General features: G+C 37.7%; 1 protein-coding gene across 1 annotated transcript in view; it reads right to left on the bottom strand.

Annotated features, from left to right (window-relative positions):
• The window catches only part of LOC132141120 (anthrax toxin receptor 2-like), a 45,021-nt gene that overhangs the window by 23,675 nt on the left and 5,340 nt on the right, over positions 1-16,006 (bottom strand). Inside the window, exons 3-16 of the mRNA XM_059550366.1 lie at positions 15,598-15,669; positions 15,305-15,386; positions 14,610-14,714; positions 14,467-14,535; positions 14,129-14,209; positions 11,889-11,949; positions 11,656-11,751; positions 9,857-9,926; positions 6,531-6,609; positions 6,276-6,371; positions 3,597-3,641; positions 2,897-2,992; positions 672-839; positions 399-479 (exon numbers count right to left, since the gene is read on the bottom strand). Of these exons, the coding sequence (XP_059406349.1) occupies positions 399-479; positions 672-839; positions 2,897-2,992; positions 3,597-3,641; positions 6,276-6,371; positions 6,531-6,609; positions 9,857-9,926; positions 11,656-11,751; positions 11,889-11,949; positions 14,129-14,209; positions 14,467-14,535; positions 14,610-14,714; positions 15,305-15,386; positions 15,598-15,669 (1,201 nt within the window). The remainder of the gene's footprint in view (positions 1-398; positions 480-671; positions 840-2,896; positions 2,993-3,596; positions 3,642-6,275; positions 6,372-6,530; positions 6,610-9,856; positions 9,927-11,655; positions 11,752-11,888; positions 11,950-14,128; positions 14,210-14,466; positions 14,536-14,609; positions 14,715-15,304; positions 15,387-15,597; positions 15,670-16,006) is intronic.

Here is a 16,006-nt window from a genome sequence, read left to right as displayed (position 1 = left end):
AAACTTTTCACTGGTAGTGTAATCTGTACAATGATAAACATAAAGTGGCACCTTCTGTTGCTAAATTTAAGGCTTTTTAATGTTGTTTTTGAACATTCATAGGACTTGTTTTTACACACATATCAGTTCATTACAAAAGGTACAAAAGAGGAAGTGTCTGCAATATGAACTCATGGCAGTCACATCCTGTTTCAAGTCTTTGCAGCTAAGGTTTGTGAAACTTTTGAACACATATTCAGTGTAACACACACACACACACATGCATGTCCATGAACTGTTACAACACACACTGATCCCCTTTTATGCTTCATTTGCAGAAATGCTCTAGGTTGATATAGTATGTAAGGGTGATGAATCATATTTGCATTCTGCAATTGGGTAAACCATCTGTGGCTTACCTTATCTGTGGTAGTTGGGCGCATGAGTGAAACTCTATCATATTGTCGCCGCAGAAGAGCCCACAGTGCGTCAAGCCGACCCTATAATGAAAATATCAATATGAGACAGTGACGTGACACCATACTTGGCATTCGTGCTCTGCATTTAACCCATCCAAAGTGCACCTGTGGCCTCAGCTTGATTTCTTTTCCACTGATCTCAAAAAAAGGCGTCAAACATTATAAACTACAACTCAAAATGAGGAAAGGGAAGAAAAGAAGAGATGGCCTCACCCTGATCGGCGTATACCACTTGGATTCAGATCCATGGGATGTGGGATGGGGTGCGGGACGCTTTTTGATCATGGGTTCCTCTGTCTCCTCTTGTATTTGCACCACTGCATTCTTGGCCTTCTCGAGCCGTGCACCCTCCTCTGTGGATCCTTTCTCTCCCCAACGGACCTACACAGAAATTTGTATTATATTATATTATATGATATGATATGATATGATATTATATTATATTATATTATATTATATTATATTATATTATATTATATTATATTATATTATATTATATTATATTATATTATATTATAAATTAAAACTATAAATAAATATATATAAAGACATTAAATAATGTATAAATTAATGTCTGTCCCTTATTTGAAAACCTTAATTAAAACTGCACTCCTCAAGCTGTACGTTAAAAAACACATCAATAGAACAGTTTTTTTTTTTACAGCTTCCCAGGACGTCCCATTCTGCAACAACTCTCAATCGATAAAACATTCTCTGCATACCATATTTTCTTCTTTACATGTCAGGATGTGTTTTAAGAGGAAGTAGGCAGGTTGTTCTTAGGTAAACCTCCTCCCCAGATCCTGAGATGGCTTTAGAAATGTAGATAGGTTGTCTGGATGAATGAAAGCTTTCTAAACAATAAAGAAAGTTGTGATCCCGTAAGCCCTGAGCTTTACACACTCATGGGAAAAGTTACGATTTCAGAGGGATCCTTAGTGATGTCTGCTTTACTTAGGAGCTTGGAGAAGGGATGGCTGAGCATGTATCAAACCAGCTTTGAGATGTATACAGTGCTAAGTAGCACATTTCAGAAGAACCAAGTCGAATGACAGAATGGAAGTCAGCAAGATGAATTCATCTCGTCACAGCAGTTCACAATCCTTCAGCGTCGACATGACTTAAGACAGCGGGACATCATGGAAGCTGAACTGGCAGGGCCCTGTCATGTCAAAAGCATCAGTCAGGGACTGTGCTACATTTAAGGGGATCTCTATCAGAAACTTTGAGTTGTGTTGAGCTTGACATCACAGAAACAAAGGCTTTTAGATGGGCAAGAAGAGCAAGTGTTCTTTTGTGGATCAAAAGAAAACAATATGTTTTCTTTTCCAAGCTCACTTCATTAATCCTCCACCTGATTATTTAGGTCTGGACCAAAATGATCAAGAATATCTGACATCTAAAGCAACACAAATAGAACTACCATACCTAATGACTCAAATGACTTTATCAAATGAACAATATAATTATGTTAATAAAGCAATATCACATGAGCTGGGGTGCTGTTTTACTAAATAAGAGTAAGTTATCTTGCAGTTCTTTAAACATTTGAACAAGTTAATATCATGTAACTTACATTTCAGATCAACTTTGACTTGTTTTTTTTTATTTTTTATTTTTGGTCTCACACCAATACAAAATATATATAGTAAATATTTTGCATTTAACCAAGTAATGCACAGTTTAAATGCTAAAAGTCAATTTAGACAATTATAATGTAATATATAGAGTTTAAAAATATATATTTATTTTGTAGATAATAATATCTTTGAGATTTATTAAAAATGCCATTTAACTGTGTTGTACAATTATTCTATTATTAAAGAATAACTTTAGATAAGGGTTAGATGAAAGAAAGAAAAAAAAACATACAATTAAATATCCATAAAAAAATAATAATAATAAAATATAAAATATCAACTGATACTGGCAAAAAAAAACTTTAATGTCAACCGATAACCAATATGGTAGCAATATATTGTGTATCCTTATGTGTGACCCGAATCAAAGCACCCCACTCCATGTCCCCTCCAGATTTTCCATTTTCTGCTAAACTAAAAAAAAACAGGATAGACCATTTTTCCAAAAACATTCTAGCTCCAGTCTCCAGGCGAAATTACACACCCCCACTTGAACACTGCACAGCTCATTAACCGTTCAAAACTGTTGTATGAAATAGACTTTTATGTACTGTAAGTCCTAGATTTATGAAAACTGTCAGAGAAAGAAGCATGTTGATGTAGTTATACGTGACTTAATAAACATACAAAGCATTAATAATGTCAGGCAAGTCATCAACACTCCAGAGAGAGAGAGTAGAGGTGGTGGACAACTGCTAAATGCTTAAAGACAGCTGTGATGACATCAAAACCTTTCCTGTCATCAGGGGGCTGCAAATCATTATAAGCATCATTAAAGTGTAATGTCTTGATGTTCACCTCCATGCGTTTGATTCCACCAGCTCCTCTTCCTCCATAATAAGATGCATCCACGGTTGGCCACTTTTTCTTGGGTTCTGGTTCTGGCTCTGGCTTCTAAAAAAAATAAATAAATAAAAAAAAGGATTATGTATGGAAAATGTATTAAACTGATACTGCCAGCCTCAAATAAAGCACTGCAATTACAGCAGATGTGTGACTTTTATATTTATCCACATTACCATTCAAAAGTTTGGGGTCATTAAGATTTTAATATCTTAGGAATTATATTTTTGGAAAATGCAATTCATTCCTGTGCAGCCAAAACTGGATTTTCTTATATCAGTCACATGATCCTTCAGAAATATGCTGATTTGGTGCTCAAGAGGCATATATTATTATTATTATTATCATCATCAGTGCTTAAAACAGTTGTGTTGCTAATTATTTTTGTAAGAAAAAAAATCTTTATTTCAGAATTGCATTTATTTGAATCATTTATAGTAACATTAATGTCTTTGCTGTCACTTAATGCATCCTTACAGGAATAAAATTAGAAATAAATAAATAAATCTTACCCCAAACTTTTGACTGCATTTTAGGATTTTTAAATAATACCTTCAAAGGAACAGTAAATAAACCTTTTTGTATGTTTTTGAAATATATAAATTGAAAATGTATTAAATTTATATTTATAATTTATAAATAAATAAAAACTTACAGGCGGAGGTGGAGGAGGTCTTGGAGCGGGTGGGTCTTTAATAACCTGAGAAAAGAAAAAGAATAATTCAAAATTATATTAAGCAAAGTTAGTTATTGCTGTCTAAGGACTTGTCTCGCAGTTGAACAACTGGAGCCTGGAACCACCACAATTGATTACAGGGATCTGCTTGTAAACTAACCTTGTAGGCCCCTGTGCAATACAAAGAAAGCCCAAAAATCAACTTGTTGACAGGGGAGTCTTTGGGGTGAGCACAGTGGTCCGTTTACCTCTTAATTAATTGGACGAGGTTCAACGCTCCCCTGCAATACCCCAATCATAAAGTCCTGAGGAATTAATTAGCTGCAATGAAATACAGAAGGGAAACTTGGGCTTCACTCCAGGCCGATCCCCAGTGCAAAGGAGAGGAGAGTTAACAGGATGAGATGTCTTCCTGTAGCACTTTCTGTGACTGTTTATCTTTTACAAGAAACAGTATGCTGAATTTAGCAAGTGACTTCACTCACAGTTAAGACACCTGGAAATTTCGTCATTTTAGTGATCACTCAGCAAACTGCTTTTTAACTGACCTGACACATCTAACCACTCTTCAACATGACGGATAAGTGTGTTACTAGACAAAAGTTTATGTTTGAATCCAATGTCATTTATCAGTCCAATTCACTGAGGTTAAAATGGCAAACTACTGCAATATAATGGCTACATATGTCATTCGAAAAGTTCAGCATTGATGACCCTTTGTAAGACTCCAACAATCTAGATAAAACGTCTTGGATGTGACCATGTTTCACCTGTCAACCATGTAACCCTTCCATTGCAGATCCTTTACAAAATGGAAGCAAGCCTTGTCTCATTAAACATGAAAGATGGATACACTACCATTGCAGGTTAAGCATTTACTAAATTAGTTTTCAGGGGGAATCATCACATATCACGGGTAGAACAGCTGTTTCATTCACATTAAAGCGCACTGATACCATTTAGCCATTGTTATCATTATAATGATGGAAAATGATCAATTAGAGTTAATTAATTGCTCTTTGACTTGCAACTGACTGCTGGAAAATCCAGTCCCATCCGTCCGTGGGGCCACAGCGTGTGATGATTAACATAACTTCGGAGAGAACCTGGTGCTAAAGGATTAGCTTTTTTATTGAGTAATTAAAGAGCAGATTTATATTTGCCAGACATATTGTGGGATAAATAAGGCATTACACAAATGACACGCTGGGCTGTTAGGTTCTCAAACTACCTGACGGACAGATGTGGAGCCGGGACAACCCTTTAAATGTGGTTTCGATGATAAAGAGCTGATAATTAAATCCTAAAATGTCAGTGTACTTAGCCATCTGACACTCGCACGAGGGGCTAAAAACTAGTGGCACAGCTGTGGAATCGACCAATCACAGTCCAGCAGTGCAACGTCCCCCATATGGCTTCCGGGATAATTATATCCAATTGGAGTTTATAATCTGTCCATTTCACCCCTCTGAACACACTGTTGTGTCAAGCTGTTTCCCAGGCTTAACATGATCATGGACACTTAGCAGGTAGCATATTTGCAAATTAAAATGGTGCATTTCTATTAACATAAAATTAACCTGTTTGCTGTAAAACAACAATTAAATTATGTTTTCAAAACATAAATAAACATGCCTTTATCCATTTAAAATGATGTATAATATTTAATTTTAAAAGTTTTATTGATTTTTTTACATACATATATGGAACTTAATGTTTAGTCGATGTAGATTTTGGACTGAAAAACACATACGTTCATACCTGACCCCCTTCTTTCTTATGACCTTTCTAATTATTATTTTATTAAAATTATGGCATTTCTGCAAAAAACGTGTTGCCGTGACTGTGGATACTAATCTGTGTGTTTCTGGGGATGAGGTGCTTCTGTATTTCTCTGATTGCTGAAAACTGGCAAGGCTGAGTTTAAATATTAACAAAGCACACATGGCCCTTCTCTTGTGCCGGGGTCCCTGATGGAGAGGAACAGCAGCTCCTCCACCAAGACAAACAGGGCCAAGTCCAGACATGCTGCAGGGGGTTTACATTTAAATGCCTTTGTTGGTTTTCCAAAATATGCTTCCATCTCATCCTGGAAAGGTTCCCGCCAGGTTCTCAAAGAGAGGTGGTGCATATCATTTTGTGGTGCAGTGATGCTGATTGCCATAGAGATACTCGCCAACTCCACGAATTCTAGATGTTTTGAAAGTGCACCATCTGTATACACAACCACATCAGAGCCCGAGAAGCGTAGCTGCTTTTTTATTTATTATTTTAAGTGTATGAGAGCTATACTATATACTTTGTTTGGTTAAAAACACAAGGAACTGGAAAATAGATTTTTTTTTTTTTTCGCACAGGAAACACTTCTGTATCTTCGGCAGCTGGTCTGGTTGCACGCATCATAAGATTATTCAGGATGTGGTCAGGTCTATGTATTTTGCTTCCCTCATATTACAGCAATAAAGCTCCTTCCAATAAATTCGTATCTTACAGTAAACGAATGATGAAAACTTCAAGAGAATTTAGTGTTAAAATACTATCTAGGCAAATATAAATAATGAGAATGTTAATCTCAATTCCAGTTCAATCTCAATATAGATTCTGTAGGTAAAAGGGAAAAAATTCACACTGGGATGCTGGAAGACATGTGACACTTACAATAGTGCAGCAGAGAGGCCAGAACCACCACATCAGAGCCAAAGCCAACAGGAGAAAGAGCACCAAGAACACAATGAACACCACTATGCCGTCCGACTAATGAGAGAGGGAACATTAGGGAACAACAGCAAAATGTTAAGAAAACAGAAAAAACTAAGGAAACACTTGTAAACACATGTCATTTAAAATCAATCTAAATTTTGTTATAAGATGAAGATACATTTTTTGTAAATTCTGATCTGATGTTTGACTTACACATGTGGAGGCAGTGATGACGAAAGCACTGGAGATATACGATGTGCCACCGTTCAAACTGATCAGAACCTCCATTTGTCTGTAAGAAGAGAATGCATAATTGGACATATGAATTTTTTTTTTTTACTTTTTATTGTAATGGTAATTACACATTAACTTGAATAAAATTAGAAAATAAAAATGACATTTTCATTCTTTAAGCACAAGTGTATTTTCTGCTTTACTTGCCGAGATTTTTCTGTAATATGATGACAGTTACAATAGAAATGGAGAAGCAACTTTTGGGGAAGAGGTCAGTTTGGGAATTATTAAGAATATGATCTAGTTTCTGATAAAATAAGTGTGTCATAATAGGGAGTTTCTTACAGATTGAATGGAAGGAAAGGGGAATTAATTTTTTATGTAAATCAAAATAGGCAGAAGAAAAAGATAAATACAATTATATAAGAATTCAAAATTAAAACTATTAAACTAAATAAACTACAAATACATGTAAAATTTTCACTTTCAACTAGTAATGCTTACTGGTGTCATGGCGATTATTTTAATAAGTTTAATTCCTACACAATTTGAGTTGAAATTCTCTCTTATTTACTGAGGAGGGAGTTGAAGGTGGCTTGCAATTAAGGCACTAATGATGAACGGCATTGTAATTTCCATATGTCTATTATGCAGGAGACGATTACCATGGGGCTAATGAGAATCCTCAAGCAGGAAATCAACTGACTGAACGCCTGAGATCCTTCCCAAAATGAGAGAATATGTAAAAAAGACAGACAACTGTCTGCAGAGCAAATGACGATGCAATGGAGACATTGCAGAATAAGCGTTATCTACAACAAACAAAAAAAACATTTCAGTAATGTTTGGGTCTTGCGCAAAGTATTACCAATGAGAATAGCAAGATTACTTCACAAAAACAACTAAAGAACTAACTTTTCCCAGAACAGCCTAACCCACACTTTAAAATCTGTCACAGTACTGCACTGTAATGTCGGGGGTTTTTTGTTTTTTTTGTCTCTTGAGGGTTTTTACATGATATTAGCTTAAATGGTCAAATCTAGTCCTGAGGCTGCAGGAAGCTTGTAAAGGGTTTTCTGCATGTTAACTAGGTCTGTGTGCTGAATGGATGAGAGGAGAGGCTAATTCAGCTGACATACTCAATACATGCAAATGGGAGGCAGGTTGTTAATCAAGCTGGATATATGTATGTTTGGTGAAGAGAGGAGAACTGATTCACAAAAAGATTTTATTTCCTTGCACTTGACTCTCTTGACTTTCTCAGATCACTTTTGTTCAGTCTTTGTTGGACACAAAGTAGCTCTGGAGGAATATTAAATATTAAATGTGATGCTCTGTGAGAACTGATTGCATTCAATCAGTATTCTTGGACACACTGCAATTGGCAACAAACACAACAATCAATGAAGGCTGATTTATTTATCTTCAGAGGTACTCTAAACCACAATGCCTGCCAGAATGTCCCATATCAAAAGAGGAAACTCTGTGGTAAACTCTAAAAGGCATCCCCAAAAGGTTTCCAATTATATTTATATTGAAATCAGGTGAATCCCATGCTAAACAAAGTTTTAATGGTTTTCTTTTTTCTAGAATTGCAGAGTAGAGGAAAATGTGACAGAAGTTCAGCAGAATGAGTCAAGCACATGTACACAAAAGTGCTCTTGCAGTCCCAGAAGGCCCCTCATAGCACCACAGGAGACTGAGAGTGGTGTGTGAGTTTGATTTCTTGTCACAAAGCACATGGTGACAGAAACTGAAAGTGACGTAGCTGAATGGGATGAAACGGGTGTCACTAAGGACATTATTGTGTTTGTTCAAGGCCTAACAAATGCATCAGACCTCACAGAGAGCAACACAATGGCAAACAGGCCTGATTGAAGTTTGAGCAAAGTTAAGTCTGTTAGATTCACTGCCAAGTATATATTTATATATATATATATATTTATATATTTAACCATTTTGCTGTATTTTTGATCAAATAAACCGCGTCAGTGAGCAGAGGCTTGTTTCAAAAACATTTATAAAACCTTACCAAACCCAACGGTTTCAGCAGTAGTATAACTAACTACTTTTCCACAAGAATACGCTGACTGTAGTGTATTCAAGATCAAATTATGATTAACTTGTAGCTTGGCAAGCAGCTATCCAGCATTGGTAAAAACATCCAATATGACATAACCTGATAAGAAAACATCAAACTTTCATTAAAAAATAAATCAACCATTCAGCAAGTCATTGCCTTTCATTTTAGAAAGAGTGACCATCCTTTTATCATCTAGCAGAGTGAGAGGAGGAGCACTGGTGGAGGCAGTGCTGCCATGTTATCTGGGTGCATCTCCCACCCACTGTGCAGATGGAAACGAAATGGCGGCCTGACAGATCAGATTGATTATTGATGAGGCACGTTCCACCACTCGCGCTGCAGGCAGGTGTCAGGTCTGTCCCTCAGTTATTTTTCTCACTCCGTTGTTGTTGTGAAAAACGCAGGTGAGGCCATGCTGCTGCCAGACAAAAGTTCCTCACCCCCTCCAGCCAAACATTCAAAGGGACGGGGCCGGCCAGCGCTAATGGGCAGGCTGACAGATGCCCTAGATCCTGGTCTGACGAACCAACAGCTGTCGTTGCAGATGAGACCCTGATATCTGGCGCTACGTCACTGAATCACAAAGACCCTTTAAATCCCAAAAAGACACTATTTGATTTCCCCTAGTGGTCTGATTAACTCATACACAGTACGTTAGCATATATGATATAAATGACTTGATTTCTATGTGGCATATCCTACAGGCGGTTTTTGTCCAAAAAGACAGAGAGAAAAATTTCTAGCACTCAACGATGTTGCAGGTGTTATGTGGTAGCCCATTGTCAGTATGCGGTGAATTATTTAAATGGAAGCGTGGAAAATGGAATCGGTGCATCTGTCGCACATCCTTTTAAAGCCCTCCACCAGATGTGTTTACTAGCCGTTCATAGCAGCAAACTACTTAATGGGTCACAGTTGCCAGCCAAGAGTTAATTAAGCAAGCCTTTTGAATGGCGACCACGTATAGTGGATCAAATGTTCCAGTTAAGTCAGACCATAATTTCACACAAGCTGCTCACAGCTAATCCCTGATCTAAACGGGGTGCTGCGTCTCTCGGTTATTTCAATAACATAATGCTGTACCATGACATTTGAGGCTTGTGTATCACACAATATGTTTGTGCAATAGGCTGTAACAGTGACGATACACAATGTACATTTGCTTTCTGTACATATGTAGATCTCTGTGACACTTGCTGCTTTAAGAAACATGAATACTCACTGTCCCACTGAATTCAGAACTGGAGCAGGACACAGGACATAGTCATTCTTCACCTTGGTTGGCTTCACCGCTGCAAAATGAACAGAAAGTTGATCATGTTATGATCCCCTGCCAAACTAGCTGGAGAACAAACTCCCCCCAAGAGGAGTACCGCCAGGCCATTTATCATGATGAAGAGGCTCACTAGAACTGCTGACGTGTGCTCGGGAAGAGTTTAGGGAAGAGTGCCATATTTTTCCATCTCAACTTGAAAATGATTTCTTTGTCACACCACTGCTGAAGGCACCCGGAATTCAACGTTTATTTCCTGTCTAGTTACAAAAGAAGCGAGCAAACATGTGGCTGCCATATGTGGATCTGTCATATAATGATACTGCAGTCATGAAGGAAGAGTCTGAAAGGGACAGAACTAGAGAGCTGTCTGCAGTGGCTATATAGCATGTGGCTGCTTATGGAAGACTACACTTTTATACACAATTAACGAACAATATTCCACTATATTCTTCCCTTAACTTAGACAAGTTGATACATACCTCTACTGTCTCAGTGAGTGCATTATGCTGGTGTTTAGCTTAGCACCATTCATTCCTTAGGATCCAAACAGGGATGAATTTAGAAGCCACCAAATACTTCCATGTTTTCCCTATTTAAAGACGGTTACATGAGTAGTTACACAAATAAGTAATGGGACGCAAAATAAAATGTGGCAATTTTCTAAGCGGATAAAAAATGATAACTATAGTGTATGGCGGAAGAGCACTTCGCAGCACTTCGACCTTGGCGCAATAATATCATCACTCCTGAAAACAGTGAGATGACCAGTAGTGATGACATTACTGCACCGAGGTCGAAGTGCAGCGAAGTGCTCTTCGAAAAGTTTGGTAGCTTCTAAATTCATCCCTGTTTGGATCCTAAGGAATGATTGGTGCTAAGCTAAACGCTAACATAGTGGTGCCATGCGCTACAGTGTTTGAGTGCACGCACTGAGACAGGAGAGATACGTATCAACTTGTCTAAGTTGAGGGAAGAACATAGCGGAATATGGAAAAACGTTGGCGTTTTCCTTTAAATCATATCAAACCTATTTGACTTTATTTATTCTTAAAACACAAATGAAGATACATTGAAAAGTATCCATGCAATGAAAGTGTCCGGACAATGAAAGTCAAGTGTGGTGTAGGAGCCCTTTGGCTTTAGTATGAACCACATGAGACATTTTTTCCAAATAATTTTCATTGTGTTCCACATAAAAAATGTCAGTCATACAGGTTTGGAACAGCATGTAAATTTTCATTTCTGGGTGAAATTTCCCTTTTAAAATAAGTTACTTTAGATTAATGGTTTTCAAACTTTTTGATACAGTATATTATATAAAACCATAATATATTATCAGAAACAATGTGTTATTGGTGTAACTAAATGAATAGTTATTTTCAGCATATTAAGTCAGACTACATGTTTAAATTTATTGATTTTTTTTTTCTTAATTTATTAAATTAAATAATTTGAAGTCATCCTGCGGCCCTCTCTGAAGTTTCTCTTTGGACCCAGTCATCACTGCTTAAAATATTTGTAGTCCAGCATCTTATTCTGTCATTAGTAACCAAATGGGACTGTTAAACCACAAAAAAATCTTGCATTTTAGGTGTGTTGCATCCTAGGTGTGGCCTGCTTGCCACTTCCTGTCTGACACAACTGATTTTCAGACACAAAACCTCTTAAATCATTTGGCTTTGTCAGTTAAGTAGCACATCAAATAAGGTTGAGGTAAGTTTATGCAGTATAATAACCATACTTACTGTGAGTAACTCCATCCACTATGAAACTGCAGAGCACTCCTTCTGTTTGCCTCCCCACTGCGAACCCATTCCCTCTCAAAACAATGTCAAAGGTCTCTTAGGTATGTAAAGCAGATGAGGACAAAATGAGAAGCACTCCTGGGCATCCACCCAAATCAATGACCACATACACGCACACACAAAAACGCAATTCCATCCACCCTGACAGCTGTAAAAGCCCTTGAAATGCTTACCGTTCACACAGACGCTGGACGGCTCCACTGTTAAAATCTCTGTGCATGATTGCTTGAGGATCTGTGTTATGAAAAAAGAATAATAATGTATTCAAATCAGTACTTGTCACTGCTGAATCACAGTATCAGCTATCACAGTGTCCGGGTCTTTAGCATTCACGCTGGGGATGTTTGTTATGCCAAATCAAGCTCAATGAGATGAGCATCACGTACAGTGCAGTGTGGGATAGACCCGTGTCAGCCGTTATGGGCAAATTATGGGGTGCCATTTTCCCTCTTCAGCTCTATTAGAGACCGCAGGCTGACATTATCATATAAACAGGCCTGCGAGAGGCCACCATCGCTTCTCCCATCATCCACATAAATCAACAGAGGACAAACTATGCAAATCTCTGTACACAACGGACAAAAAGACAACATTAACAGAAAGATATGGTCATCAAAATCACCTGCAGTGGAGATGAGGCTTCAGACTGAAGTGGAGGACACGTATAAAACAGGCTGATTGAATATGACACCTGATAAACTCTGCTATCATTAAAGGGGAGAAGGAACACCGACTGAACGTCAAGGCAAAAAAATACTCAGAATGGTCTTTATGGCTCTTTAATGAGTTATGATATGACACGATACAACTGGGGTTCATTGCAAGACGTTTCAACTTATTCTCTCTGACAGGTATCTATACACACAAAGGAATAGACTTGAAGCATTAGACCAGCCATCTATCTACAATTAGTACATAGAGCTTTAGAAAACTTGATTCTGATTGGTTAATCATGACATTCATACAGTGACACGAATTCCTTTTTTAAGATGTTTTCCGCCTCTGCCTTGTCTTTGAATCACCATCCTGTGTTTCCAGCTGCAGTCCGTTTTAAATAGTATTTCCTGTGGTCTGATATTCTGAGAATCTTCTCACTATTAACGGCTCCACAGCATGATATTGCCATGACTTCACTATATGATGCATATGAGGTTTCAGTGCTGTCAGAATTAGCACTTACATGTACTGCTTTTGAATTTGGGACAAAATATATTTGACCTAATTTGTCAAAAAAAAATCCTTCCTTTTCATATCACAACTGGGTCAAGATTTATGTTTTTACTCAGAAACCTGTGTTTACACTTAGAACTTTCTAACCATTTAAGCAAGGTTCATTCCCTACATTACAGGTGCAAGCCCCTCCAACCACCACCCCCCCACCCCCCCCCCCCACCCCCACCCCAAAAAAAAGTTCTCTGCCATCAATCAAAACATTCTTGGAATATTAAATTAGGCCTGGATAAATCTTTTCTTTAGGCTTTTGCTTTTTACTAAATCTCTTTTAATTCTACTTTAGGCCCGGACTGCAAAGCTGCACAGATGATCTCAAATCCTGGAAATCTGAGCAGAGAGCAACATGAGGGGCCAATAGCCCAGCCTCCAAGATAACTAATCACTAGAGAATGCCTGTGCTTCGCTGGGCCTGAATCTACATTTAGCCAAACAAGATTACTCGGTAACAAGATGATTGGTCTTTTTTTCATATCTCTTTTCTGGACAAAACAATAAATTAGGTCCTGTCTTTTGACTAAACATGAAAAATATCCCAGAAATTGATTTCTGTGGTCACAAAACAACACCATGCCATGCACAAAAAGCAGCAAACATGCACTGAAAAATACTTGCTGAAGAACACTTCAAAGCATCATGAAGCAAATGGAAAATATAACAAAAGAATTGTCAACAGACAAACTGCTTTGGCAAGTTCATGCAAACATAATCTTTTGCAAAAAACAACTACAATTTACAACCAAATGATGCTACTAAAACTTTCAAAAGCTATATTGTATTAAACTGCTTTAAAAAAAAGTATTTTTGGAAATTTTGCTATAGTTAAATAACAAATCTGGATTGTTTTAGCATCAAGCATCTGTCTGAACCCAGTTTGTTAATTGCAAAAATATGTTCATTTTCAAAGATCACAGGAAATATTTCCCAAAAAGGGCTGTCTACGCTAGTTTAGTTGGGGTGCTTGGTGTCATTTCTCTCAGCATTCTTCCCTTGAGTAAAGAATTTAACCTCTTTTTGCTCCACTCCAGGGGGTTGTTCACATAAGAAGTCTACTGTAAGTCACTTTGAAGAAATTGTCAGCTAAAATGACTACTTAGTTGTTCAAAGAATGCATCTGTCTTAGTTGACTAGAGGCTTCTATCACACCTTTAGGGGATGAGTGCCACTGGCATGGGCAACTTACCGAGTTCACAATGCTTTTGAGAGCTTGAAAGCCTCCTTTGACTGGGAACACTTGCTCCCTGGTATCAGCCACTTCGGCGAGCTGTTGGCAGGCAAATAGAGAGATAATAATAACAGGGCTGATAGCCAAGCAAGAAAAAAAACGTGACATTTCCTCTCCTTTAACTCAGTTTGTCATTGCTGCAGACACAGGAAGAGAGCAACAGTCCTATAATTACAAGCAACTCTGCAAAACCTCTGCACTACGTGATGCTTTAGAGAGATTTGTAAGTGTTAACCACACATGATTTCCGTGTAGCATTCACAATACTTTAAAATCTGCTGGAATGCCAGTATTACCTGTTCTTCATCAAAGTCCTTTACACCGACACAGTATACACGGGCCCCAATTGTCCTTGCTAAACCAGCCTGCATACACAACAAACAGTCATAACAATGCAGTTGTTAAATTAAGAAAAATATGTACAAGCTCAACAGCTCACCGCTTCTGTAGTGAGTTGATGGATATATGGTTCAAGCTTTCCATCAGTCAAAGCCACAATGATGCTAGAGGACTTTTTATGCTGTGCTTTCATTTGTTCAGTTGCCTGGAAAGAGAAAGGGATTGATAGTTGCGTGAGTAGTATACTTTTACAGTATATACAAATTGTATATCATTATATCAATATGATGTATTATTGATACAATAAATACTGGGAAGTCATGGCCTAATGGTTAGAGACTCGGACTCGTAACCCAAGGTTGCAGGATCGAGTTTCGCACGGGCAGAGATTGTAGGTGGGGGGAATGAATGTACAGCGCACTTTCCCACCTTCAATACCATGACTGAGGTGCCCTTGAGCAAGGCACTGAACCCCCAACTGCTCCCTGGGCGCTGATGCAAAAAATGGCTGCCCACTGCTCCGGGTGTGTGTTCACGGTGTGTGTGCGTTCACTACTGTGTGTGTGCACTTTGCACACCATCAAAGATACAGAAGGCATCTAGAGGCTAGATTCAGGTCATTTAATGTTGTAATGATGTAATGATGATGTAATTATACATTAACTTGGTCACGGGGAGAACCATGTTTTACCATGTTTTATTTTGTTTATTTCAGTACAAGACTAAAGTCCAGGAAATACAGTCAGTCGAGTATATTTGCACTCCTGTTTCAGCACAAAAATGAAAGTTTTTTACCTTTTTCATTCCTTCATGCATGTAGGTTTCTCCTGCTGGATTGACTGCTTTTAAATCCATCAGTCCTTTATTTATTTTTGCCCTGGTAATGTAAGGCAAGGAATATTCAAATTGGTGTACATGGAAGATATATTCTACTAAATGTTATGCTCACAGTAATATGTAATTGTAATATAAGAGTAATCATAAATATTTACTCCTCTTTATTGTACTGTACAACACAAACACATGGTGTATTACTAGCTTTCTTACACTAGAGACTGCAAAAACTTCATGCAAGCCTGATTTCGTACCTGTCTCCAGTGAGCTCTAACACAATCTCAGCTCTTGATGAAAACACTATGAAGGACACTCGCATATTTGGACTGGAATGAAAAAATGGGAAAAATTTACAAATGCTGTAAATGAATGACAAATGGAAAACCAAGCCTTGCTGCAAATTCTAGTTGGAGACATATCATTTTTAACCTCTGCAAAAAGCTCTTCTTGATTTTATACTTTATTTAATTGCTTGTATTTGTTATTTACAAATACAAACATTATTGCAAATGATGTGGAGAGATCCTGTGATGTAGAAAGTCTAGCTGTCCTCATGCTCCTTTCGTAACCATAAGAGTTTGTTCATGCCTTAAGACACACGCCAGTGTGACCAGCTAATAAAATCTTGTGATTGGAAAAAAAAAATAACCCTTCTGCCAGGAA

The sequence above is a fragment of the Carassius carassius genome, chromosome 5, assembly GCF_963082965.1.
Source record: "Carassius carassius chromosome 5, fCarCar2.1, whole genome shotgun sequence".
Taxonomy (NCBI): domain Eukaryota; kingdom Metazoa; phylum Chordata; class Actinopteri; order Cypriniformes; family Cyprinidae; genus Carassius; species Carassius carassius.
The sequence above is the reverse complement of the archived record's forward strand: the minus strand, read 5'-3'. Positions and strand labels throughout refer to the sequence as shown.